Raw genomic sequence first — 27,211 nt, forward strand, 5'->3', positions numbered from 1 at the left:
GAAGCAGTGAGTTATACTAGGAAGGTCAGGCTTTTAGGGCATGAGCCCAGCGGCCTGTGCTAAATGTCTGTGTCTCTTCCCTACCGCCACCTCCCCAGTCAAACGGAGATGCTCAAGCGAGACAGTCGGGACATGGCCGCTCCACTGCCAAGAGCCCTTCTGGTGCTGACACCTCAGGAGGCACGAGGGAAACCTCGTGTCTGCTGCTGTTACTACAGCTAAGCGTTATGTTTTGCAGCACAGGTTGTAAGAGACTTGTGAGGAAGAGTACACCTGACGTTTGCTCCTGCCTCAAGTATCAGAGAAGCCGAGGCATATCTAGAGAACACTGAGGGGCTGTAGCATTCCCAGTGCCATGCTGCAGAGGACTTCGGGATCTTGCCTCTTCTGAAGTTGAAAGCTTCCAGTGCTGAAATGAGTCTGGAAACGAGCATGTGAGCGAAGCACAAGACAGAGCAAACATCTCTATTGCACTGTGTCCTGTCTGCATGCGTGTTTGCGTTGTCAGTACCTGGAACCAGTCCCCTTCTGTGCGATTAGAGTGATGCGTACCTTCCCACCTCTTGGTAGGCACAGCGTGTGCAGCTTCTGCATATCCTCTGTGTGTGAAGTCAACAGGCAAGTGAAGACACAGACTGTCCAGTCACAGGAAGGCGACTTCAGTTTCCTTTCCATAGCATTACTAGGGAGCGCACGAAGATGTGCTGTGGTTATAGTTTGGTACGAGGCATGCATCTTCTATGCCTATGCTGTAAAGCTTTCCACACAAAGGAGCGTTGCTTGTTGGACTTCAAGGTAATGAAGCTCTCACGTGTCTGGTGTGCTCTACTAACTTGACGCATTAAATTACCAAAAATGAGGAAAAAGTGCAAGACGTCTACCACCAAAAAAACAGAGAATGAATAGCTGCAGTTCTTGGCATCATCTAGGTCTTTTGTATGTGCTGCACTTGCCCTGCACAGGGCCAAATGCACTTGCAGAGACCAGCACGTGGGTGTCAGGCCCAGGAAATGCTTTGGGCACGCAGTTGGGGGTTCCTGTTACAGATGCGGCAAGCCTTGCGCCTGGGCTGTGTCAGGTGTGCTCAGTGCTGGCATGAGGATCCCAAGAATACTGCAAGTATATGAGCAGCAGGCACTGATGGCGCATCTTTGGCCTCAGTGGCACCACAGGTGCATAACGCTGAAGGCGCCGGGCAGCACTGTGGGTATGAGAGGCAGGCACCTATGCCATGGGCATTGGTCCTCAAACCACGCTGCAGAGGGACAAGCAGCATTGGGCAACGTGGGCATTGGGACCTGTGTCATCCTACACGTGTGCAAGAGCAGATGCCCATGTCACAGGCCCTAAGGAGCACTGGAGGTGAGTGAGCTGTGGGCAGCGGTGCTGGACTGGACTACCACCACGGCTGCCGAAGGCTTTGGTGCCACTGTGACAGGCACTGGATTCCAGCTGGCACTGCAGACACTGCGGCCATCCCACGTTACTAGCACCAGGTCGCAAGCAGCTCCATGGGCATGGGTGGCAATGAGGTCGTGGGCATCAAGTCCTTGGCACGGCTGCCAATGATGGACTCTGGACGACACTGCAGGCATGTGAACGACGGCTGCTGATGCCCGGGTGCAGAGTTGCATGCTGCGCCGCAGGCGGCGGTGCTGGGCCAGCAGTACTGAGTCCTGAGCAGATGCGGGCAGCGGTGCTGATGCTGCAGGAGTCAGACCATGGTGACAGAGGTGCGGAAGCAGAAGGCTGCTGTGCCTTTGTGCTGCTGCCTCTCTGCAAGCAGCAGGGCAGCGATGCAGGTGCAAGAGCAGAGGGGACCTGTGCCACGTCTGTACTTCGTTGCAGTTGTGCGTTGTTCGTTCCAGATCTTTTTGTCTCTGCAGATAATGAGTGTGGCCTGTTCTGGTCACCCCCACTCCAGCTGGAATAAATGTCATATGCCAAACAATTACACTGCATCTGGCTGTTTTGCTATATAGTCTTACAGCTACAGAAAGATCAGTTACTCAATATCCGTTAGAGCAAATCAGGAGATTCCCCTGAGCTTCTGCCATTGTTCATTGTAGGTTGGGGGGAAGGGGGTGTTGATGTGTATCTCTCGTGGGATGTGGTTTCAATACAGGTCACAAAAAGCGGATTTGTGTGTCCAAGAGGCTGAGGGAGTTTACACTTGTTTGTGTGCAAATACAGTGTTTCTTTTACAGGAGAAGGCTATCTATGCTCTTGGTGGCAACTCTGTAGTTTGTCCCAAGATCTGTTTTGTATCTGATGTAAAAGTAAAGAATGCCAGTGCTCCTGTGTATCCCCCAGCACAGCTGGGTGTCTAACCACCAAAGCCCATGCACAGACTCTGCACATCCGTCTCCTTACTGTCTGCTCTACCTGACAATGAACTTGGGCACATCTGACTCGCTGCTCCTGCTGTTCTCTCCAGGTGACTACTACGTGAATGCACTGTAGTGGAAGCTGACTTATGTTCTGCTTATATTTCATGAACTAGATTAGGCTGGTAGAGGACTCTAAAAGTCTGTCAAATTTTGGAAATAAAAAGATTCAAAAAGCTGGTTTTTTTTTTCCCAATGGTTGTCAGTATCTTGGGGAAAGAACATTCCAAACATGTGAAGCTCAGTAGTTTCTCTGCAAGATTTTTCTTAATGTTTGGCTTAGACAACAGTGAAGTTATGTTTTTTTCTGGAAAACAAAATATGACCTGGAAAAAAACCCTGCTGTTTTGGGAAGAGATGAACACTGGAATGTTATTCTTCCTTGCCTCCGAAGACAGTGCAGTACAAAGTCTGAATGAGATGGATCATTCAGATATGACAGAGAAGCCTGTTGCTGCTGAGGATGTGGTGCTGGTTGGGTTTAGTACCCTCTTAACATGGGACATCGTAAATGTAAGACTGGCTTTCTACGGAAACTATCCCTTCAAATCCAGGACACAGTGGTAGCTATCATTGCTCTCTGTTAGCAGCACAAACCCAACCACAATACGGAACCTACAGTGTCTTTGGTCAGAACAAGCTCCTTTTTTAATCACATGCCAATAACAAATTATTTAAGGTATTCTGCTGTCATTGACTAGTGAATTTAATGGATCCCTTGAATGCTCCTGGCTATTGCATATTTGTGGGTATTAGGCTACAGCACCTTGAATTCTCTCAAAGAATTTGCAAAAACGTGTTTGATAGATGATCTGTGGCTGACGTTGGAGGCTGGAGGCCTTGAAATGGTGGTTTCTGAGGTGCCTGTTCACTTCTTTCATAGGTGCTCTACACTTGTAGTGGTGCTCCATTAAGGAGCTTTCTGGGTCTTGTTTGGCTATGATAAACATTAGAATTAAGAAGCTTCTCCAGGCTGCTTCAATAAGTAGGTTTTTTGGGGCAATTCTTGCTGTTGTGGGATAGGAGGGAGGATTCAGCTGCTGAGAGAAGGGTCACTTTGGCACCTCAGGTAAGAGATCTAGGGGTAACTGTACTCGTATCGTTAGCAGTCTAATGGAGTTTCCATGGTGTTTTCTTTAGAGAGCCATATGCCTACGGGGATGGCCGAGATGCTAGACGTGACCGCTCCCCTCTTCGGGGGAGCCCACGGAGAGACCCCAGAGATGGCAGGGATGGTAGAAACGGGCGAGATTCCAGAGACACTCGAGACATTCGAGCTAGAGACATGCGCGACGCCAGAGACCACAGGGACCCACGGGACCTGCGAGACCCACGGGATATCAGGGATCCAAGAGACTTGCGGGACCCTCGTGATGTTAGAGATCTTCGTGACCCACGGGAGCCACTGTATGATCGATACAGGGATCCACGGGATATGAGAAATCCACGGGATGTGAGGGATCCACGGGATATGAGGGATCCATGGGATATGAGAGACCCTCGGGACCCTTTGTACAGGTAATCTGCGCGGGGTTGTATTTGCCAACGTTTTTATGGCATTCCTGCCTCAATGGCTGCACTGGTTTGAGTGGTATCAGGCATTTAAGATAAGGAAATTGCTCTGGCTGGGGACAGTTGGGTGCCTACTTTGTGTCTTGTGGGGAGCGAGTGGGTACTTCAGAAATTAAACTTGAGGAAGGTCTGTGTGTGGTGCATTGGCCAAAGTTACTGCCTGAGATTGTGCTGGAGCATGGAAACCCTTGCTGCTTCTGTAAATGTTGCAGACGAGATGAAGCTTATGACCGTTACCTTCGCCTTGAAGACTACTATCGGCGGAAGGATGACTCTTACTATGACCGTTACAAAGAGCATTTTGATAGAGCACCAGTGAATTCAGAAGGTGAGCATCTGTAATGTTTTAATGGGCAGATTCACATCCTTCCTCTGGGAGGATGCGGGAGATGCCTGCAGTGCTGAGTGCATTGCATTCTGTGGTGCTCCGAGGAGGTCCAAAGGACATTATTTGTTCTGTCCCTGTGGCTTGCTTTCAGACCGTCTGAAGCGTGAGGAGCGGCGCCGAGAGGAGCTGTACCGTCAGTACTATGAGGAAATCAAGAGACGTTTTGATGCAGAGAGACCTGTGGATTGTTCTGTGATAGTGGTGAATAAACAGACAAAGTAAGAAAATAGTTATGACCAATTTTATTATTACATGGTAGAAGAAAACGGGATTAAACTTAGTCCTGCCTTGAGGCTGTTTGTCTTACAGGTTGCTCTTGAGGAATGTGGCTTTACAGCCCTCAGAAAGCTACAGCTCCTGTTGCTGTTCTAGGAATATATGTTGATGAGATGGAGAAATGTTGTATCTTGTGCTTTACTTTTATTTCCTTCTTGTCACCTATCACTATACCTTCTCCTGATACTTTTCTACCTACTCTTTATATCAGTCTACTGCCATAACAGGTTATAGTGGTCTGTACTTGTTATTCATGGGTTGAATAATATGGAACTTATTATTACGTGCCAACCAGCAGATAGTACAGAGCAGCTGTCAGGGTGGAGTCCTGGGGGTGTTCGTTTCAGAGCTCCTATCAGATTAGTTACTAGGCCAGATACCAGTCGTTACCGTTAATCCAACATGCAAGAAGTATAAAATCACTGCTGAAAGTAGTCATGAACAATATCAAAAGCATGTGTAAGTAGTAATCAGGGCAATCTCTTGTGGCAGTCTGAACACTTACTGAGCTAATGGGGCGGGCGCTGTGTTGGGAGCAGGGAGGTACACCTACGCCTGGTACAGTGGGAGGGAGGCTGTAGTGATGGCATCAGTCTTATGTCTGTATCTTTACAAATAAATATATTGAAGAGTAGCAAATATGTAAATAAATCATAGATCTGGCTTGGAGTCTGAAGAAAATGTTTGTCAAGGGGAAATTTAAAGCTCTGTCTCCTTAGCCCTTCGGAAAAAAGATCAAGAGTTGCTTTTATTTAACTTTGCTATATCTGTGAGGCAGAAGGAGCTGGCGCTGATCTGGTGGTAGAAGACAGAACAGGAAATCGGAACAAGGGAAGCAGTGAAACTAGAAATAAACTTCTGTGGTTTTCTTTTAATGGAGTTGATTACCTACTGGAACAAATCTTGAAAGGAAATTTTAGATTCTTTATCCCTTGGTGACTAAAAGTCTTTGGAAGATATTCTAATAGACCACAAGTTATTGTACTTGATACAGGGAGAATTTTTTTGTGCAAGAGGATCAGCTTAATATCCTAAGGATTGTTTTGGTCTGTAACAGCTACAAATGTTAAGAGCCAGAGCATGTTAATAAGTCTTGGGTATTGAAACATTGATGTCACCTACTATAGACCTGTTGTAAGATGACTCCCAAATGACTTAGGTACACGATCAGCGTAACTTAGAAATGCTTAAAAAGGCAGTTGGTGGGGGCAACAGTTTTAGTCACCATTGCAATGTTTGCATCCAAGGACGATAAATTGAAGTTCTTTCCAAAGGTGTGGGTGCACGCAGACTAAATTTCTCAGAATGCATATGCAGTCAGTATTGCAGTTTTCAGTATAGTAAGCTTAAAAAGACTTGAAAACTTTAAGCTCAGCCATGTGAGCTATGGTTTGTGCTTGGAATGGGAAGTCTGCAGGACAGTGGATACAGGAACAGTGGATCCATAGATGCTGTGTTGATACTGGGTTAGAGCAGAAAGCAGCTAGTAGAACGAAAGAGCAAGACAATAAGGAATAAGGTGCATTTAAACAATTAAGATACTGAATGTAGCACAAGTAACTGACTTCTGTAGGGTGGCTGCTCTGCTGTGTACCCCTTAGATCTCTGCAGGCATAAATTACCTCACTTAATGAGTTCAGTTTAAACACATTTGTATGTAAACAAATTTATAATAGTGTAAATCCCTTTGCAAACACTCTGTTTCTCAGCTAAGCTAAGGCTTGATTTGTAATTTATTTCAGTTAAACTGAAATGACTGATTCAGATCAAAATAAGGGCTTTTGTATTATTATAATGAGATTGCTTTAATGCTGTCCTGTTAAACATTATGAAGTTTGGCAAGCCATCAGAAAAGCAAATCTAAGATGACGGAGAGGGTGAATGTGCCAGGGTTTCTGTTTCTGTATGTGACTGACTTGTTAAACTCTGCTGGCTTTGCTTTGTGGTAGGGAGTACGCGGAGTCAGTGGGGCGGAAGGTGCGGGATCTGGGCATGGTAGTGGACCTGATCTTCCTCAACACAGAGATGTCACTGACGCAAGCCCTGGACGATGTGAGCAGAGGAGGGTCTCCTTTTGCCATTGTCATCACCCAGCAGCATCAAGTTCACCGCTCTTGCACTGTTAACATCATGTTTGGCACCCCACAAGGTACTGAGGTCTCAGTAGGCTGTGTAGCTGCGTGGTCACTCTGAACCACCCAAAGTGCTGCTTTAGAACACTTTTCTTTCAAGCAGAATCACACAGGACAAAGTTCATCCTTGCTGTGACATAAGTAGTTACTAATTACTTGACACCATGTCATAAATGTGAATATCATTATTTACAAGCTTCCGTAATACTTTATTTGTCCCTTGTCAAAAGGACGGTCTAATTTCTGCCAAGAGGGAATCTCATCTGTGTTCTTAGCACCTAACATCACCAGCCTTTGCGTCTTAGGGCAAGTCATGAACCCCAGATCTAGAAATTACTGCATTGCCTTCATAGGTTTCTGAGTAATACCAATCCAACCTCAGTTTATCACTTGTTGCTCTCAAAGAGAGCATGTTTGGAATGTGACAAATTACAGGACAGATTTTAAAACCAAATGTGATTTAAGGAAAACAGAATAAGGATAGTGTATTTAGTCAAGGTAAAGATCTGATCATGAAACTGGGAAGAGTTATGAAAAGATAGAACTGTAAAGTGATTGGGTGTACATGCTCCACCTTTTTATTGCCATTTACACTTGGTGCATCACTTTCCATCTCAGGGTGCGACTTGGTTGTTGTGAGGGTGGGTATAGGTATTAAAAAAAGTCTTGTCAGAATGTACTCTTGGAAAGCAGTCTTTTGCTCGGTCATAGGCCTGTTCACATACCGCAGTTGAGCTTTCGAAGGTTATTTCTGCCTTATTGTGTTCTCAGATAATGTTTTGTGAGGTTCATCTGGGAGAGTAAGCTTCTGAATGCACAGTCACTGGTTTTTGTGTGCTTACTGACTGAAGAAGCCTGGTTTCTTTTAACATCAGATGCAGATGTGATAGGAGGGTTCCCTCATTTCCTGCAGAAATACAGCTTGCACACACTTTCACTGGGCTTTCCACTGCCCTTGGTTTTAACTCCTTTTGTTTAACACCCATCTTCCCACCAAAGCTTCTCCTCTTTACTGCATCTAATGATGTATCACATCTGATAAGAGCCCAGTCATTAGCTCATCCACAGCTCTTTCTAGAGATTAAATGTGCTCACTTGAACCAGAGGCGGCCACCTTTCCATTCACATTAGTTTCAGGGAACTCTTTCACAACTTGTGCAAAGAGTAATGTTAAAATGAACCCCAGTTTCGTGTTACGAGGAAAAAAGTGGCAGGATTTGATGTTCTGCGGGTGTGAAAAGCGCCCAGAGCTTTGGGCACCTTTTGGAAAGTAAAGGCTCTTTTGATTTCCTGCTTAAATCTGTGTTCAGGGAAGCGTTTGTGTGTGTGCTTTGTGAGGTGGAAATAATAGCCTCAAAAACTTTAAAGGGCAACTGCAAAAAAAAAACCCCAAACCAACGTTGGAATTGACCATTATTCATTGTATTACAGAAGAATTTGATTGCTGCTTATTGCCCCAGAATAGTAAACATAAACAGCAATGTGACATCGAGCTGGTGCTTCTTTCCTCCCTATCTCCTGCATACACACTCACTATATTAAGGCATTGGCAGTACAGAACCAAAAAGTACTCCCATCGCTGTCCTCCTCTGGGAGACTTTAGCAGCCTTCAGAGGGCAAGTTTTGGATCTGTCCAAGGGTTTAGCAGTAGAATGGCTGGCACTGTCTCCTCTTGGAGCACAGAGAATTTATGTGAGATGCAGAGGGAGCTGCTTTCCCTTTTAGTTGGGTGAGAGGCAAGAAAGACATTTCTTGGCCTGATACGATATCTTCTCAGAGCCCTCAGCCACGGATGAAAAGGATAGCCGTGCTGGGCGATAGCCTTGAGCCTCCTCTTGGCCTAGGAAATTGAACTGTTACTGTGTGCCTAGGAAGCTTCCCAACTCTACGCTTGCAATTCCAGAACGGTGCCTGCCTGCTGAATGAGATGTGCTTGTGCATGTGAGGCAAGGCACCTCCTGTTAACATCACTTTGGTTTACTTACAGCGTTTCTTTTCCTTGTGCAGAGCACCGCAACATGCCCCAAGCTGATGCCATGGTGCTGGTGGCAAGGAATTATGAGCGCTACAAAACAGAGTCACGGGAGAAGGAGCGTGAGGAAATCGCCCGGCAGGCCGCCAAGATGGCAGATGAAGCTGTTCTGCAGGAGCGGGAGCGCCCACCCCCCATGGAGGAGGGTGTCAGAGGAGGTCACCCTCCAGGGATTCAGACTCTCTTGAACCTGCTGGCTGACAATCGCTATCTAACTGCTGAGGAGACTGATAAAGTAATTAATTACTTGAGAGACCGGAAGGAACGGTTACTGAGGGGAAGCACTGATTCTCTGCAGGGTAGGTTTCTCAGCCCCAGGCAAGGCTATTAATCATATGGTCTGTGGGCCCTCTGGGCTGGGACAGGAAAACAGTCCTGGGATTGCAGAGGAGTCCTAGTGTCGTAACTTCCTCACACAGTGCCTCCTTTTTATTGAGATGCACGTCTCCTTGGGAGTCCTGAGATGATTCAGATCTTTCATGTGAAAGAACTTCTATACTGGATTCTCTCAGGGAAACCATGGGACTGCCATAACTGGTGTGGCTGCTACACGAAAGGCATCAGTTCTGCTGAGTGGTTTGGGTTCCCCAGAGCTGTGCAGCTCTCCTGTTCAGAGGGTGGGTATTCATTGATGCTTGTGTCTTTGGTAGCTGTTTCACTAGTTTTGTTTAGGTGCCCCTCAAGGGCATTTGCAGAGCTTTAACCCTCTTTCCTTTCTTTCCCAGCATCCATGTCAAGACAGTCTTTGGGGGCACCTTCAGGATCATCTCTGGGTAGTCAGTCCAGCCTTCCAAGCTCTCAGGCTCATCAGGGTTCACAGCCTCTGGTCTCTGCTCCTTCTGTTCCAGTGTCCTCTTCTAATCCTCAGCAGGAGCTTCAAGCAAAAATCCTCAGTCTCTTCAACAGCGGGGCAGCAGCGGCAGCAGCTGCTGTAGCAAACAGCAGTTCTACAGCCTCTGCGGGCTCTTCAGGTGGCACTCCGAACCAGAACTTTGCTAACATGGCCAGCGGTCAGGCCCGGTCAGCCCAGATGAGTGCTGGAAATTTAAACCAGGCTCAGCAGAGATTGCAGACTCCAAGCACGCAGCTTCCTGCTCTCCAAGGCACTTCAAGAAATGCGGGTCCAAGACCTGGAGCTCCTCCACAAGCTCAGTCGCTCTATGGTCAGCACCAAAATCGCCTCCCTGCACCTGGCAATGTACCTGCTCAAAGGCCAGTATCTTCTGGTATCAACTTTGACAACCCTAGTGTACAGAAAGCCTTGGACACCCTTATCCAGAGTGGTCCTGCACTCTCCCACCTAGTGAGCCAAACCGTGGCCCAGGGGCGAGCAGGGTCCTCAGCCCAGCAACCTATGGGTTCCTACCAGCGACACTATTAAAGCTGTCGGGCCCTTTCCCCTTCCCTTTGCCATTCCATACTTATAGCTGTTTAAAGAGTCTCCTGTCCTCGACATGGGACAAATGCCCCTGGATATGCATGTCCTCTCCACTTTGGTGAGAGTGTACCCCCAGTGGCATTGCTGCTGACTGTTGCTAGCGCTGCCCTTCCTCACCTCGGTCTGGTTAGCAGTGTTTGGGGACGTATGCTCTATTTTCTCAGCGGCACGATGGGCAAAGAGCTGCTTTGGATAATCGGTTGTTTTGTCCAGTCCCAGAAGCTGCTGGAATGACAGTCCTTCTGCATTTCCTCACTCCCAGTAGCTCGTGCATCTTCACATTGCGACGCAGTCTGGTCTCGCCGAACGGTCTTAGTATAGTTTTGGGTCAGTGGTTTTGAGGAAATAGGGGACTGAACAGAGTGGTACGCTGACTGGGCCTTCTTGGAGACCCACCTTTTTGGAATGGGCACTGTCTTTCTTTAGATTTCTTTTTTTATTTCTTTTTTTAATGGCATATAAGCCAGTTGGAAAGTACAGTGGTAGCGCTAGCAGCTGAACTCATGAAGCACATGCCTGACCACTACTCAATAACGCAGGACCGTGCTCTTTGGTCCTTCCATAGCTGGACTGTCATGTCCTGGCAGAGTGAGGCAGAGAAACACTCCTCACCTTGCCCAGCTCATGGAAACTGACAGCTTTGGTCTGAGTACTGTGGCAGATCTGAAACACAAGAGCTTCCAGCCAAGGCAGAGATTTCAAATGGTCTGTCAATTTTCCTACACCAAGCAGTCAGTGTTAAGATCAATCTGTTAAATTTGGCATATAAATTTCCTTTTCTTATTATCTTGCTTTGGGACATTGGTTCCTGTAGCCCAACAGCTCAGCCACAGCCACGCTGATGTGCTGCTCGCCCTCCCTTGGGAATACCCACAGCCAGTTACCAGGTGGTGAATGTCTGCTCTTTGAAACTTCATCTCACTGTTGATTGGTGTTTTGTCCATCTAAGGTGGAGAGGCAGTGCCAAGATGCAATACTATAATTTTGTACATTTTTTCAACACTTTGGTAGCTGCAGCGGACAGTTGAGTGGAAAATCAGGCAGTGATTCTTCACCGTGTTTTTAACCAGTAACATACTTTGATACCAGAACACAAAACATCTCTTAACTATGTGGACCTCCCCATCACAGCCTTCTTAGAGTCTGCAGGCTTCCTGCAGAGAACCGAAAGAAACTAAGAAAGCAGTGTTCTTGGAGGAGAGGATTTTCTTTGTCCCAGGTGGTTTGTGTTGTATTTTTTTTTTCCTCTCTGTGCTGTTAACAAGACGACATTACTTTCTAATAAAAAGGCAGGAAAAACATTTTGTTGTATTTTTGACACTTGACAGCTTGAGTACTACTGGAATACATTATTCCACTGCGTTTGCCATTGCTCTCTTCTTCCAGATAAGCTGGGTCAGATGCTGCCCAGCGCTGGATGCTAAGTGGAGAGCGTATGAACCTTACTGTGACCTGCTGTGAGAGTATTGTAGTCTGTCTCAGTTTATAACACTTTGAAGTACCTCAACAGATACTTATTCTCGCACGCTGGACTTGGATGATCTCGGGCAGAGCAGCCCATGTGCCCGTTCAGGGACCTGTGCGCTGGCGTTGAGAGGTCCGAAGCCTCTCCGGCTGCTGGTGGTGGGAGGGGAGGGTGTGCCCTCGGGCCAGCAGCGACCTGGTCTGGTGTCTGTGCTGCAGTTGCTGTTAATTGTACAGCTGCTGTGTGAAGTTAGGGCTACAAGTCCCTGTGCATTTAGCACTGGCCTTCCTTGACTGTATGCTGCCGTTACTATACAACCTGAAATTGGATGGAAGTATGTCTGTCTTCCATCTTTCCTCTTCTGGTCTCTTTTTGTTAGATCCCTTTCTCTGTCTCTACAGCCCTGCAGACAGGTAAAGCATCTTTGCTGGGGTGATCACAAATTTGCGTGAGCTTAAACTGGGAACTGTGGCACTTGGGGAGAGGCTGTTCCTCTCCTGATGTTTTGCTTCCTCTGCAATCTGCTGCTCCCTGTTGGGGCTTGCTCCTTGTTACGGAAATGGTAGCAGCCAAGTGCAAAATAGCTGCGGAGACCCTGGAAGCAAGTGAAAACTCCCGGTGCAAGTAGTGAAGGGTGTAATAAAATCATTTATTGCATTTTGTGCAGACAGGAGTCTAGAAAAATGAATACAGTTAAAGCAGTAAAGCATTAACAGGGAGCATTCAACAGCTGAGGAGCCACTCCTCCATTAATACCTGCACAGAGAACACAGGGTCTGTACTGAGGCGGCCTAATGCACAATACTGAAACACAGAAATTAAACGCAAGCCTAATACTCTTTTTTTTTTTGGTTTGCAACCTGTTTTATTTACAAGGTTTTAAACTTAATTGCATTGCTCTGCACACAGATTCTCTAAAACACAAAGCATACTAGGTCACTACGTGTCTATTGAAATATTGCACTCGAATAAAAGTCACTTGAATGGACGCAGAACATCTAGCTACAGTGATTAAAAGATTATTGAATGAACTGACTTTGTGATAACATTCATAACAAATATATTGCACATGTAGCACAGAAAGTGTTGTAACCAGCAAATCTCAGACCTTTTGGTCTTTCTGCTAGTTTTTAGTCCTGCTACACAGAGGAGGGTCTTGACTCTTCTAGTGCAACTCTTACCCTTGTGCAGTATCTAGTCCTTCCTCTCGTCCAGCCACGGACCAACACCGACCCAGGCTGGATGCTGCCTGCGCCTCCTCTAAGTGCTGTCTTGTGGCTTGTTGCCTGTACCGCGTGGTGGCTGCAGCGATGTGAGCTGCTGCTGCCGCTGCTGCTGCGTGCAGGGCCCTGCGCCTGCCCGGCTGACGGGGACAGGGCAGCTCCCTGCTCAGGGCTCCCGCAGCAGGAACTGGAGCGTACGCCATCGCCGCCCCGGTGCTGCGTGCTGGCCGAGCGCGGCTGTGGGCATGTGTGCTCCCCACCTGCTGCGGGCCACGCTTCCAGCCCGCCGTCCTGGCGGGTCGTGTCTGCTCAGCGCTGCTCCCGGCAGCAGCCTGCCTGTGAAACAAACTTGGGGGGTCAAGACCTTCCTGTCTGGAACAAAAACCGAAACGTGTCTGCGCATGTGCCAAGGAGGAACTTGCATGTCTACCAGAGGAGGACACTGTCTTCACCAAGGTGGAACGGCAGAAGGGTGCTCCATGGGGAAACTGAACACTCACAGAGGCCAAACGTGCAGGGCTGGGTTTGTAAACTAACATGCAGTGCTGTCTGCTAAAACTGGCCCTCTCCAGCCAACGGCGAGTGAGAACTCGCTGTGGAAACCAGCACCTTTCTTGCCACAGCCAAATTTTGCCTGGCGGGGGTGTTGAAGCAGTCCCTGGCTCTGTCTAGAGCTGTGCCCCTGCTCTTGCTGGAGGATGAAGGAGAACACCTTTTCTGAGCAGTAGTGATGGAACGAGCTCGCCCTCCTGCTCCCTGGGGGAGCTGGGACCAAAGCTTTACTGTCGGGTTGAAGTGGTGCTGAGGGGGAATGGGATCTATTGGTGATGCTGGGGAGACAATGAAGCAAACCTCTCAGGGGAGAAGCATGCCCTGGCCTGCTCTCACCGCTGCTCTGCAGACCGTCATTCCCTGCTACCCTGTACCTGCAGCCAAAGGAAGAGCGCTTTCCCCTGACACTGCCGTGGGTGGATGCTGTCTGGCTTCAGCAGAGGCAGGCGCTGGCGGCGGCTGCTGCTGCGCGTAACCTGCTTCTGCAGTCAGGCCCTCGGTGCTGAGCCCATCCATGTGCCGGGGCGGGAGGGGACCGCACTCGCTGCTGCAGGACAGGGCCCACAGCTGCAGGCCCAGCGGCGCAGCCAGGCAATAGCCAAGCCCTAATTAGAGGGTGACCGCAGGGAGCGGGGTGGCATCTTTTGAAGAGGCAGAGCAGCTGGCAAGCTTTCTAGGCCCAACAAGCACAGTGCTAGCACATGAGATGAGGGGGCAGGTTGCTATGCGTGCCTCCCCCATTGCTGCAGAAGTGCCTCAAATAATTTTTGGGAGGCTGGAAACAGCACGTGAGCTTGTGTGTGGTGGTGTAGGACCAGCTCCAAGGGGCAGAGCAGCTAGACACTGGCAAATCCTGGTTCCCGTGGGGCTGCCCTTCCCAAAGCTAAAGGAACTTTTCACTTGCAGACACCTGCCTGCTCTTCCAACAGCTCCCTGAGCGGCTGAGGCAGCGGCAGGACCAGAGAGCGCTGCCCTGTGCGGCTGCACCATTCATCAGCCCTGTGCTGATGAATGCATTCATCACTCTCCTGTGCTGAAACCAGGTCTCAGCTCACCCTGACAGTCACCTCCTGTAAACACTGAGCTCCCCATGCCCTTGGGACTAGCTTCCACGCCAGAGTCTGCAACACAGACCGATGCAGCCGTGCAGGTAGCTGAGCTACCATGGCAGAAAGTCTGGCTGTGGCTGGGGCCGCTGCTGGAGAAAAGGGAGGCACTTTGGGAGTGATGGAAATGTAGGAGCAAGGTATGAGCAGGCACAGATGTGCAGCTGGGGCTTGGTTTTGGTCTGGGAGCGTGTCCAAGTAGTATCTTAAAGCAAAAAAAAAAAAAAAAAAAGATATCAAACCACCTACTGCTTTTTATCCAAGCAGCCCCAAATAGCTTCAGCCTGGACCTGGAGTAGAGGAGTTCTGCAGAAGGAGCGGGGACTGGAGTCGTCCGGTGCAGAGATTTTCCTGCTCTCAGGCAGGCAGGAGCCGAGGGCTGCAGCCACTCTCAGCGGGCAGGAGGGACGGGCGGGCAGGGGGCTGGACGCTGGGACCAGCCAGGGCTGCCTGTGCCGGGCAGGAGGCAGCTGCTGCCGGGCCACCCGCGGGGATGCTGCGGCAGCACCCGCTCCCTCTGCGCCGGCCGGGAGGCTGCGGGTCGTGCGGCACCTGCTGCGGTGCCGGGCGGCATTGGGGAGCGGTTTGGGGGGGCCGAGGAGGCGAGTGCTTCAGCGCGGGGGCTCAGCTCTGGCCAGGGGACAAAGCGCTGCCGCTTCGGGCCAGGCTGGAGCAAAGCAGCCAGCACTGCCGGGAGAGGGCAACTCTTAGCAGGCTGCACTTCGAGTGGAAGCTCAAATCTGCTGTGAAACAAGTTCAGAAAAGTCTGTGACTTCTTTTCCCTGAAAACTCTTAAGAAGCTAAATTGAGAAGAGAATGAACCTGCGACCTGGCCCTTTCCCAGGGGCTGCCGGTGGCCGGGGAAGGCTGCAGCCTCCACCACCGCTCCAGAGCGCTTGGTGCGACGGATGGGCGCCCGTTTTGTGCAGGAGCAGCCCGTCTCGGCTCTCCATCCCCACGGCCTGGTGCTAGCAGAGCCCTGCATCTCTCAGAATAGATATAGATCTCTATATATAGACTTCATCTGGTTCTATTAACATAAATATGATCACTTTAAAAATACACGTACTGTATTATGTACACTATGTACATGGGGCCGGGGCGGGCGCCGGCGGGCGCCCTGGCTGCCCTCGGCACCGCTTCCTGCGTGGTTCCTGGAACCGTTCACATTTGTTAAAAGCGCCTCAGTTTCTCTGTCATGAGAGATGCTGGGGGGGGGGGGGGGGGGCGACCCTGCAGCTGCTGCCAAAGGTAAGACGTGTTTGAATTGTCCTGGTGCGCCCTGCTGCCTGCTGCAGCGTGGGCCGGCGGGAGGGGACAGGCTTCGGGCTGCAGCGGCCGCGTGGCCGGTGCCTGGGCCGCCCTGGCCAGCCGGGTGAGAGAGTGCCGTGATGCCGGGGGACGGCGGGACCCCTACAGCCACCCCTCGCTGCGGGGTCTGGCCCCGTCAGACCAGGCAAACGGACTTTGCATATGTTAAAACTACGCACGGATCCGGACTTTCCTACAGCCCCACGGCAGCAACTGTGACTGCCTGGGGCTGGGGCTGGGGCCAGGCTAGCAGCGAAGCCCTGGGGAGCAGCAGGGAGCGCAGCGCAGCGTGGGGGGGGGGACCCGGACGCACGTGCAGGTGCTGGAACCAGCCGGGCTGGCCGGTGCCGGGGGCCTGAGAGCCCCCGGTGCCCCCCGGTGCGGTGTGGCGGGGGAGCGGGGGCAGTGCCGGGCTGGGACAGGATTCCTCTGCACCCGGGACAAGAGCAGGCGCTGGGACCTCGGGGGGTCAGCGGCACCCACGCAGCTCCAGCGGCCGGAGAGCGGCTCCGGCTCACGCTGTACCGCGGCGGGGCCTCTGCTCGGCTCCGGCCACCGCAGCTCCACGCCTCGACCACAGCGCAAGCACTGGGAGAGGCACCAGGGCAGAGAGAGCCTGGAGTCAGTGGGGAGGGGGACAGGGAGCACCCCCCCACCCACCCCAGGCCAAGGCTCGTTACTGTCACGGGATTGCTGCGCTCCAGGACCCGACCCCCCGCGGCTGCCCCCCACCCTCTGCCCCCTCCAAACCATCACGCTGCATCTCCGCAAGCTTGGCCCACGGCCTCCAGAGACGGGCTGCGCCCAGGCAGCGGCGAGGTGGGGCTGTCCAGGCCCATCCTGGCGAGGGGCGGCCGGGGGGGGGCAGCGCCGGGGGAGGCAGCCCCCGATGCTGCTGGAGGTGGGGAGAGGAGCGTCCGGCGAGGGAAGCGTGCTGGTGGCCTCTCTCTTCTCCCAGCGCCTCCGCAGGGAAGCAGGGCACGGGTGGCGGGCGGTCATAGGGCACAGGGCGCAGGCGCGTCCAGCCAAGCTCCGCGCAGGGGTAGTGGCACGGCGGGGCCGGGTGTCCGTCTCGGCACAGCCACCCTCCTGCCCGGCCGGGGGCTGCAAGCAGCAGTGCTGGGGCTGGCCCTGCCAGGGACGGGCGGTGGCGGCAGCGCTGGGCTCTGGTGCTCAGTCCGCGGTACACTGTATATATTTATATATAAACAAGGACAGCAGTGCTGTGATGTTGCAATGAGGAACAGCTGCTCTGGTGCTGGATGCTCCCGGAAGATCTGGTGCTGCAGTTCGAATGGAGAGATCAGGGGCACGGCCAAAGCCAGGTGAAGTTTCTGCGCACCGGCTGCCATCAGGCCTTCCCTCCTCCCCTCCAGGAGCACGGTGCAAAGGGGTGGCGGGGCTCTCAGCGTGCAGACAAACCTCTCTGGCGCGCCGTGTTTCAGGAGTAGATGGTGATGACCTCCCGGCCCCCACCACGCACCAGGAGCACTCGGTCCAGGTGCTCCGTCAGCACCTCCAGGAACTCCATGTCTGCATGGCCGTCAAGGAGGACCACCACCACGACGGAGCATGGGGACAGCCCCGTGCCATCCCCGCCTGGCCCCACGCTCGGGGAGTGGAACCCATGGCACCGACACCCCCGCACCGGAGCTGGGAGCTGGTGGGGTCAGTCCCAAGCCAAGGGGACGGGAGAGCCCACCCGTCCTGGCGCCGCGTGACAGGCACCGTGGCTGAGCCCATCCCAGCAGACAGCCGAGCCCCACGGATCTCTGCCCGCGCCCCCCGCGACGTGCCGTCACGCTCACGCGTTCAGGTGCAATGCCACGTGGCCCCACCACCCGTCCCGCGTACGTCAGCTCTGCCGGACAGGCGGGCTGGTGCCAACGATGGCTGTCGGACCCAGCCGGGGGCAGGAGGTGTGTGTGTGGGGGGGGGTCCGGGCTCAGGTGCTAAACTGGTGCCTCTTGGCACTCGCCTGCAAGATCCACCAGCGTTGGGGGAACCGCAGCCCCCCTGCTGCAGAGAGGGGTCTTGGCGGCGGCCCTGTGGGAAGGATACAGTTCTCATCCCCTTTCCGGTTGCGGGGAGGCCCCGGCATGTTCAGCAGGACCAGCTTGGCGTCCTGGGACTTCTTCACGATCACCTCATTGAGCTTCACGGCCGTGTGCATCCTCCGCACGTTGGACTGGTTCCTGGGGGCGACAGCACGTGTGGGCACAGGGACGGGCACAGCCGCCCTCCGGTGCCACACCAGACCCAAGGGGCCACGGGGAGGGCTGGCCTCCCGCCCCAGAGGGGTCCGGGGCTGGGCTGCGGCATGAGCTCGGGGTGCAGCAAGCTTTGCCTGGCATGGCCGCTGGCAACTCTGAGCCTGCACCGGCAGCCGTGAGCTGCAGGGCCACGCACGGTGCCCACGGGCAGTGGCAAACCACGGCTGCTCGGGGCCGAGCCGTGCGGGAGCGAGCAGGAGCAGACGGCGCGAGCGTCACCGCAGGTGCCCGAGCCCAGGCTGGCGGGAAGCTGCCGGCAGCGTAACGGGGCAGACGGGGAGCACGCGGCACGGGCACCGCGCGGCATGCAGAGTCTGCGCAGGGGCTGGCAGCCACGGCCCCCGCGAGCCGCCTGGGCGAGCCGTCTAGCACTGCGCCGGCAGCAGCTGTCGCGGCACACCGAGCCGCCCTTGTGCATTGGGGGCAACCCTGATGGCTCCGGGCGTGTTGCCCCGCAAGTGTCGACCCGGCTCCCCCCACCCTGGGACCCGGCACCCAGCCAAACCCAGACTTACAGGTTCTCCCACTCCCTGCCAGGAGCACGGTGGGGCCGGGGGGGAGAGAGAGAGAGAGAGAAAAAGAAGAGGTGAGTGCCGGGTGTGCACCCCAAGTCCCCACAGCGCACGCTGCCCCATCCCTCGCCGACGCAGACCTGCGCGGGGACCCCACTCCACCTCCCACCCAGCCCTTCCCCAGGGGCAAGCTCAGGGCACCCGGGCTGCTGGATCCCCTTCTCAGAGCAAGGACCAAACTGGTGCTGCCAGGGCCCTGCCTGCACCCAGCTGGCCGGGGCGGGCAGGGATGGCTGGGGATGCGGGGCACGGGTGGGAAGTGGGTGGCAGCATGTGGGGCCGTACGGCTTCATGTTGAAGAAGTCCTTGATGCCCTCAGGGCTGACAGGGCTCTTGCTCTTGTTCTTCTCTGCGACAGATTTCTCCTTGGTCCAGGTGAGATGCACCTTCTCAGGGGCTGTCTCCACCTCGTCGCCAGGGGACTGGGAGCTGCTGGAGAAGGTGGTGGCGTTTTTGTCATGGATGAGCTGGACCTGCAGAGAGGAGAGGGGGACGGTGGGCAGGGGCTGGGGCCAGCCGCCTGCCTGGGCCCCATCCTGGCACAGCCCCTCACCTCCTCCTCTGGCTTCTCCTCGCCATCCCCCACTTGCTCCTCAGGGACACTCAGGCGCAGGCGCGTGTTGGCTGGGTTCTTGCGCCGGATGGAGCCGCGGGACTCGTCCGTGATGCTCTGGATCTGTGTGGGACAGGGTCAGCCAGGGGAGCGGGGCAGAAGAAGGCTTGGCCGGGCAGACCCCAGCCTGCAGCCCCGGCTCCCCAGCAGGATGAGTGCATAGAGCTGTGGGGCTGCTTGGTCGGCAGCACAGCCACCATGGGGGCTGGATCCCACCCAGACTGTCCTGCAGTCTCACCTCCCGCTCCCGCTCATTCTTGGTGAGGTGCATTTGCTTGAGGATCTGGGAGCGCTGCTCCATCACCAGCGTCTTCTCGTAGGTGTAGGCGGAGATGTCGCTCTCGTGCTGTGGGGGGAACCGTGGGGCAGGGTGAGCTGCACCCACTGCTCCCAGCCTGGCCCTGTATGTCTCAGTGGACCTATGTGTCCCTGTGGTTCTGTGTCCTGCTGTGGAGCTGCGTGTCCCCACCATGGTGCTGCGTCCCCCCCCCCGTGGTGCTGTGTCCCCTGTGGCAGGGTCTGTCTGGCTCTCCCACGCGCAGCATCCCAGACTGCGGCACGTGCCCCATCCCAGCACTCACCATCTCCACCACCTCCACCTCCGCGGTGATGCGCAGGTGGTACAGGAATGTGGTCAGGTCCTTCTTCATCTGGATGCTGTTGTCGTCCATCTGCGCCACCGTGAAGATACGCATCTTGCACTTGCGCCAGACCTGCGAGGGAGGGAGGCATGGGCACGGCTCGGTGGGGTCGGCACCGGACCCCTGCCCCACACTGCGGGGCCCGAGCTACCTTGTGGTGCCGCAGGAGGAAGGGCAGCAGCATGAGCATCCCCCCATCGTGGACGATCCACCAGACGTCGATGTGGCCCTCCGAGAACCGCTCCTGGTTGCCCGGGAACATGGCGACATTCTTGGCCACCAGCAAGGCCAGGTGCCCAGCCGTGGTCTCTCGCACCAGCTCTGGGAGGGGAAGGGCCACATCAGCCGGGGTGGCTCGCAGTCCCCCCCGCAACCCAGCAGCATCCACGCTCCCCGCAGTGCCTACCGATGAAGTTCCTCCAGGTCTGGTGGTCCTCCTTCTGGCGCCAGCTGCGGGGCCAGCCCACCAGCACCGTGTTGTGCTGCAGCCCCCCCAGCCCGCTGGACTGGATGAGGTGGGACATGCCGTCCCGCAGGTTGGAGGAGATCACCACCTGGCAAAAGCCCTTCACCTTCTCCGCTTCCATCAGGCGGCGGATGGACTAGTGGTGAGAGAGGGAGGTCAGAGATCGCAAGCACGGCAGCCGCCAGCCCTGGCAGTGGCACCCTGGCCAGGCAGGGCGCAGGGTGCGGGGTGTGGGTACAGGGTGCAGGCTGTGGGGTGCAGGTCCCTGCAGGGTGCCCAGGTCTTTGTGCCCCACAGCAGGCCGGCGGCTCCGGGCTGGGAGGGCTGAGGCCCGACGGTGAGCGGAGCTGGCGCATGGCTCTATGCCATGCCGAGTGGAGGGTGTCCCTGTGCCAGGGCTCTGACGGGTGGCGGAGCAGCAATTAGAGTTATTTACTTAGAGAAATTATAACATGTCTGCATGGGAGAGAAACTGTTTGCTTCCAAGGGCTTAATCTCATTAACACGCTGCCCGGCTGGCGCGGAGGTGAGGGAGGGTGGGGAGGGCTCCTGCTCCAGCGGGGAAAGGCTCCTGTCTCCCACCCTGCCTGGCACTGGGGCCGTGGGGAGGGTTGGGTGGCAGCGGCTGCAGGGGAGCTGAGGGGCTGCTCAGCACAGCAGTCCCTGGCCAGGCACCGTGCTGTGCTGTGCCGTGCCATGCCAAGCCCTGCAGCAGCTGGCCAAGACTGGGACCAGTGCCCAGCTGGTGCTGGTGCCTCTGGCATCTGGGGAGGGGGGGCAGGGGTCCGGAGGTCCCTGCGGTGCCCTGAACACCAGTGAAGCATGGAGCCTTCAGGCTCTGCCTGGTGCCAACCCACTGCTCTCCTGGCCAGCCGAGGGCGCCAGCCCTGTCCACGGGGCAGAAATGCCCCTGGGCTCCTGGGGACCGCCGTGGGCACCCACAGCTGGCAGATCCCAGCCCGGCGCGGTCAGCGGCCGCGGGGCAGGAAGCTCTCACCTCCTCTGCCCTCTGCGCCTGCGGGTGGTTGTCCAGGAAGGTCCCTTCCAGCACGGAGGCCACGATGGTGAGCCCCTTGCCAGCCTTGAGCTGCGACGTGAAGGACAGGAGCTGCGGGTGCACCACGTTCTGCTCCTGATCCCCGCGGACCAGGACCAGCAGCTGCGGCCTGGAAGGATGGTCCTGCAGTCAGCGCCCGCGCCCCGGCCAGCCCCCCACCCTGGCCCCCCCGGTCCCCAGCCTGGCCTCACCTCCAGTTCTTGGTGTGTGGGGGCCCCTCCTCCAGCCGCAGCAGGGCGTAGCGGGCTGCGCTCAGGGACAGCCCCCGGATCCCGTCGCCCCACTCTTTCTCCGCCCTGCGGGAACCAGCATCTTGTAAGGGATGCCCATGGCTCTGACCACGGAGCACCATGCTGGCACCCTGGAGCACCCCAGGACGAGCAGCCCGGCGGAGCTCAGCAGCCCACGCTGAGGGGCTGAGGCACCAAGGGGTGGCTGTCAGCGCTGGCCAAGGTCTGCGGCACTGCGGCCACCCTTACCCGCGGTACTCGATGTATTTGTAGATGAGGCCAGCGATCAGCATGGCGACCAACGCGTAGTACCAGGAGCAGATGAACATCAGCGCTAAGCAGAGGCTCATGCCCAGGAAGGACAGGGTCCTGCGGAGAGCCCGGCACTGTCAGTGCGCCCTGGCCCCCGCAGCGCTACCGGGGTCCCTGGCCCGGGGTGGCCGGGGGGGAGGCAGGACACCGCACCCCATCTGTTCCCATCCCGTCCCATCCCGTCCTGGCTCACCAGTGGTAGTAGCGGAAGCGGGGCCGCCAGTTGGGTGTCCGCAGCAGGGTCTGCACCGCACATGCCAGGTTGACGAACATGTAGCACATGAGGAAAAACCTGCAGGAGAGAGCGTGAGGCTGAGCCGGGCGTGCCGGTCCGGACTGGGGCTGCAGCCGGGCCCCGCCGCACCTCCCGGCCCCGGGGTGGCTAGCGCAGGCGCAGGCACTGCCAATGGACCGGGGAGCCGGGGTCACGAAGAAACAAAGTCCCAGCGCTGGCCGAGGAGGGGCCCTGGGCTCCCTGTGGGGCTCCCCTCTTCCCAGGTGTCCCCCCCCGAGGAGCAGAGACCCCCACACGCCACCCACTTGGCCGGGACGAGGGGGCGCGGGCCCGTCTGCCGCTCGCGAAGGTGCGGGTGGACAGAGCATGCTGCCTACATGGAGAGGATGGGAGCCACCTCGTCCAGGGAGGCGATCAGGATGCCGATCTCGCAGATGCAGGCTGTGAGCAGCAGGGCCCACGTTGGCTCACCGTTGGCTTTGCCGTGGCCAAAGACCTGGGAGCGAGGAGGGGAGAGGGGCTCGGTAGGGCTCTGTGACACCGGCACCATGCAGCCCTGGGCAAGGGTCCTCGGCACAGCCCGATGGAGCCGGACCCTCCCGGGACCACACGAGCACCGCCACGAGCTGGTGCGCATCCCGAACCAGGTCCCATCGGGGGAACGATCCCGGGACTGGTGGGGCTGGCTCCCACTGCCGGTACAGCCCCCTTCCCGGCAGACCCCGCAGCCCTCCCTGCACCCAGAGCAGCCCTGCTCCCTTGGGACCCCCACCCAGTAAGGAGGCCCAGCTCAGCCTGGCCACAGCCAGCGTGGAGTCGGGCACCCGGTGCCCAGGATGGACACGCTGCCAGTGGAGAGCAGCCCCTCCTGCAGCTGCGGGGACATGGCGGGGGTCTGGGCACGAGGACGGGGGCCAGGGGTGCGTGTCTGGACGCATTAGAGGGTGCGGGCAGCGTGAGCCAGCGAGAGCTCACGCTGGGGCTGGCAGGGTGAAGGAGGGACGATAAAATTAGCCCGCTCTTCCCTGGGGGGGAGCTGTCGGGTTGGATTTGGAGAGATGAGGCTGTGAGAACGCGTCTTCAGAGAGCAGATAAAATATGAAGCGGCACGGCAGCGGGGGGAGGGGATCCTGACCTTTCCCGGCACTCTCCTCCCACCGACACGGCAGCCAAACCCCCCCAAGACAGCCCGGCACAACGCCGGCACAACGCCGGTGCCAGCGGGACGCGGGCAGGGCAGCCAGGCTGCTCTGGCAGGCGGCGGTGCTGGGAGGAGGCAGCGCGGGTGTCTGCCCGTCTCCCACGCTGGTGGGAGCCGTGGGCGCTCAGGGCCGGCAGTGCTGGGCTCGGGGGATGCCTACCCTGAGGAAGGGCACGATCCCGTCCCTGGAGATGGCTTGCAGGAGGCGGGGGGCTCCGGTGAGGCTCTGCAGACCGGCCCCACACGTGGAGAAGAAGGAGCCGATGACAATGACCCATGGGGATGGCCATGCCAGGGTGCCAACCACCAGGTTCCCGTTGACGGCTTCACCAAACCTGCGGGGCACGAGCATCACCTGTGGCTCTGTCCCGTGGCTGAGCCCCAAGAGCGCCAGCGCTGCGGTGGCACAACCCAGCCCCCCGGGCAGGTCTGCCACCGAGGGACACCACCGGGGGGGGGGGTGTGTGTGTGAAAGGAGCGGGGAAGGACCCTGCCGCGGCTGCTGACGGTCCCCCACCACCCACGGGGAGTGAGCAAGGGAATGGGATCTCAGGTAGCTGGGGGTCTGTCCCCATCCCCCTGCCTGTGACTGTGGCAGGGGACGAGGGAGAGGTGTGGGTCGGGGGCTCCCCATCCCCTGTGCTGGGAGGAGACCGATTAAGGCTGCGTGTGGTTGGATCCTGTTTGTGCTGGTGCTGGCGACCCAGAAGTGTCACCTGCCGCGTGCAGCGAGCTGGGCTGCCCCAGATACGCAGGCAGCCCTGCCTGTTGACAAACAAGCGCGCTGCCTGCAGCCCTGGAGCGGGAGGAAGGTCTGCGGATGTGCAGCAAAACATGGCCAGGGCACACACAAGCCCCAAAAGCCCCCCCACCCTGGCACTCTCACCCCAGGAGCCCCACAGACCCTCCAGTGCCACCCCATCCGCCCAGTGTGTCCTGGCTGGAGCCCCCCCCCCCCATGCCCCCACCTCCCCCTGGGGCTGCCCCTGCCCCAGACCATTCCTGGGAGCTGCTCCTGGGGGGCTGCCAGGCTCCCCCCACACCTGCCCCACACGGCCCCGGGACGCTCACTTGTCACGCAGGACGACCCCCTCAATGCACGCCCCGAAGAGGACGACGGAGCTGATATCTGCCAGGCGGTCAAGGAGAACCAGGAGGACACAGAGTGCCTGCCCGCCCCCCGCCAGTGGGGTGCCGGGACCCCCATCCCAGTCTGGCAAGGCACCTGAGCAGGTTGGCCCCGCAGAGCGAGCCCACCCACCCTCAGCCCCATGGCCCAGGCTCAGGCGAGCCCTGGAGGATACAGACCGCAGAGGTGGTGGCGATGGCCAGGATGGTGCCCGTGGGGATGGACTTCTGGGCGTCCCGCAGGTCTCCAGAGCGGTTGGAGCCAGCCATGATGCCTGGGGAAAGAGAGAACAGTGTCATCGTGGGCAGAGTCGCAGCCCTTGCCCGTCCAAGCCGGCAGAACGGCTCATGCTGGGCACCAAGCGAGCCCTGGGCACGGCAAGGCGCCGGCTCAGCGGTGTGCCAGCATGGGGAGCAGGCACACAGCTGGCAGCGGAGCAGGCTCTGCCATGGCTCGGGGCCCCCAGCCCGCTCCCCTGTCTCCCCAGCACTTCCCCCCCGAGCCACTGACTGAGGCCACTCAAGGATTAGGCTCAAAACACTCTTAAGTGACTTCTCTCGTTAGCCTTTAATTAGCTCAAGTAGGGACGGTGACTGCAGCAGTGACCGGGACAGGGTCCAGCCCCGGCGCTGCTCTGGGAAGGCAGGAGGCCAGGCTGGGACGCGGCTGGCGCTGGCAGGTTCGGCACGGTCTGAGGGACGACCCGCACTCCTGCTGTGGCAGCGGCCAGGGCGGCCGTCCCACCGTGCCCGGCAGCGCAGGACCCCGCAGCCAGGACACGGCCACCTGTAGCTCAGCCCGCGTCACGGAGGGGACACACACCACGCAAAAACCAGGACCTGCCAGTAAGCGGGCACTGGGTGGGAGGGCGGCAGGGTCCGCGCGCCGAGCGGCGTTGCAGGGCCCGTCCGGCTGCCGAGACCCCCGCGGCGCCAGACCCCGCCAGCGATCCCCACACCTGGGACAGCCCTGGGGGTCCCACTGGCTCTGGCACCAGCGGAGCTGCAGGCGGGACCCGGCGGCTGCACCCCACGCCGGCTCCGCAGCGGGACTGGGGCGGGGAGGGGGGGGGGGGCTCGTCCGCCCCCAGGGAGCTATAAATACCGGAGCTGCGGGACGTCAGCGCAGCGCCGAGCGGCACCGTCAGATCTGGAGCGCGGGTGGCCGCGTGGGAGGCGCGGGCGGCGATCCACCCCCACGCCGCCGACGCCGACGCACCCAGCGCGGGGGGCAGGCGCACGTGGGGCTCCGCGGGCGCGCGCCCGGTGGCACGGGCGCCAGCCGGTGCCTCGCGGCACCCGAGCGGGGCCGGCGGCGGTTCCCACCTGTGACCGAGGGGAAGTAGATGCCGACGAGCAGGGTGAAGTAGGAGGTCATGTCGCTGAAGACGTAGGGCTGGTCCATGTCCACCGGGGTGTCGGGGGGGCTCACGGACGGCAGCCCCCGCTTCTCCACGATCACGCCCTTGGTCAGGTACGAGCTCCAGAGGTTCTCTGGGAGGAGGCAGGAGGCCGGGCAGTGCAGTCGGCATGAGGAGGTGCCGAGGAGCCGCCCGCACCTGGCACGGCACCCTCCGGCCCCGCAGCCCAAAACGACGGAGCACCGGGGTATCCAGCGCTGCCTCTGCCCACCCCGGCCTCGCTAAGCAGCCGGCGTGGCCGGCAGCCAGGGCTGCTGGCATCTGGCGGGCGAGGGATGGGGCATCCCTGGCCTGTCACGGATGTGCAGAAACACCGGGCTGGGGACAGGCCCGGCAGCGCGGGTGGGCGACCAGAGCAGGTCCGTCCTGCCGCTGGCATCGTCCCTGCAAGATACTGGAGCAGCTGACATGGGATTGCAGTAGCAAATAATTAAGAGGGTAATATAATTAATGCTGATCAACACAGGTTTAAGGAAAGTGGATCGTGTCAAAGTAACTTGATAATGTTTTTGATGGGATTATGAGTGCAGGGCTGATGTAACAGGCTTACTGTCCCTCCGCGTGCTGCCTTGGCCGCAGATCGCGGTAAGAAACTGGAGCAGCATAGAGCAGCCAGCACTTGGGCATGGCGGGGAGAGGCTGACAGCCCTCGGTGCGGCATTGCGAAGGGGCTGCTGAGCGGGTCCAAAGAGGCCCCACAGGGACCAGACAGCCCTCAGCACCCGGCACTGAGCACCCCTCCCCGGCCGTGCGACCTCCCCTGACCGCTCTTGGGTGACAGACGGGGCTGGCCCCCACCGACACAGCCCTGCCCAACTCATCCTCCCAGAAAGGCACTTTTCTCCCCGCACAGAGACCCAGCGCCTACGGCACAGCCAGCCCCAGCCACATCTGCCGGGGCCACGTGGTGACACCCCATCTCGAGTCACTGCCAGCCCGGTCACCCTCACCACCAGCTGCCCCAGACCCAGGTGCTGCTCTGCCCCACACACCCCAGGCGCAGGAGCATTTGCTGTCTGCTGCCCTGACAAAGACTGGCCAGGCCAGGTGGGGAGTCCGTGTCCCCTCCCTGGCAGGACCATTACCAGCAGGAGCAGGCTGTACCTAGCAGCCAGGGACTCCTTATCTGCCCCACGAGACCTCAGCGTGGGATGGCATCGGGAGCCTCCCAAACACCCAG

General features: G+C 57.3%; 2 protein-coding genes across 11 annotated transcripts in view; one reads left to right on the top strand and one right to left on the bottom strand.

Annotated features, from left to right (window-relative positions):
• Positions 1-11,526, top strand: part of NCOA5 (nuclear receptor coactivator 5) — a 28,978-nt gene extending 17,452 nt beyond the window's left edge. For 5 of the 8 annotated variants that reach the window (XM_030007578.2, XM_030007583.2, XM_030007579.2 and 2 more), the window contains 6 exons: positions 3,528-3,905; positions 4,172-4,287; positions 4,439-4,565; positions 6,573-6,772; positions 8,763-9,086; positions 9,513-11,526. In XM_030007578.2, the coding sequence (XP_029863438.1) occupies positions 3,528-3,905; positions 4,172-4,287; positions 4,439-4,565; positions 6,573-6,772; positions 8,763-9,086; positions 9,513-10,168 (1,801 nt within the window). In that variant the 3' untranslated portion in view covers positions 10,169-11,526. Of the gene's footprint in view, positions 2,438-3,527; positions 3,906-4,171; positions 4,288-4,438; positions 4,566-6,572; positions 6,773-8,762; positions 9,087-9,512 lie in introns of all 8 variants that reach the window. The other 3 variants (XM_030007580.2, XM_030007581.2, XM_041122136.1) reach the window with 3 other exon arrangements.
• Positions 11,527-12,318: 792 nt separating this feature from the next.
• The window catches only part of SLC12A5 (solute carrier family 12 member 5), a 34,006-nt gene continuing 19,113 nt past the window's right edge, over positions 12,319-27,211 (bottom strand). For 2 of the 3 annotated variants that reach the window (XM_041122135.1, XM_030007576.2), the window contains exons 9-26: positions 25,937-26,104; positions 24,787-24,885; positions 24,554-24,611; positions 23,643-23,817; positions 22,659-22,777; positions 22,240-22,338; positions 21,984-22,103; positions 21,696-21,800; positions 21,445-21,613; positions 20,388-20,583; positions 20,133-20,302; positions 19,922-20,053; positions 19,579-19,686; positions 19,281-19,403; positions 19,013-19,200; positions 18,671-18,685; positions 17,944-18,077; positions 12,319-17,415 (exon numbers count right to left, since the gene is read on the bottom strand). In XM_041122135.1, coding sequence (XP_040978069.1) covers positions 17,324-17,415; positions 17,944-18,077; positions 18,671-18,685; positions 19,013-19,200; positions 19,281-19,403; positions 19,579-19,686; positions 19,922-20,053; positions 20,133-20,302; positions 20,388-20,583; positions 21,445-21,613; positions 21,696-21,800; positions 21,984-22,103; positions 22,240-22,338; positions 22,659-22,777; positions 23,643-23,817; positions 24,554-24,611; positions 24,787-24,885; positions 25,937-26,104 — 2,270 coding nt within the window. In that variant the 3' untranslated portion in view covers positions 12,319-17,323. The remainder of the gene's footprint in view (positions 17,416-17,943; positions 18,078-18,670; positions 18,686-19,012; positions 19,201-19,280; positions 19,404-19,578; positions 19,687-19,921; positions 20,054-20,132; positions 20,303-20,387; positions 20,584-21,444; positions 21,614-21,695; positions 21,801-21,983; positions 22,104-22,239; positions 22,339-22,658; positions 22,778-23,642; positions 23,818-24,553; positions 24,612-24,786; positions 24,886-25,936; positions 26,105-27,211) is intronic. The other variant, XM_030007575.2, reaches the window with a different exon arrangement.

Source organism: Aquila chrysaetos, chromosome 3 (genome assembly GCF_900496995.4).
Source record: "Aquila chrysaetos chrysaetos chromosome 3, bAquChr1.4, whole genome shotgun sequence".
Taxonomy (NCBI): domain Eukaryota; kingdom Metazoa; phylum Chordata; class Aves; order Accipitriformes; family Accipitridae; genus Aquila; species Aquila chrysaetos.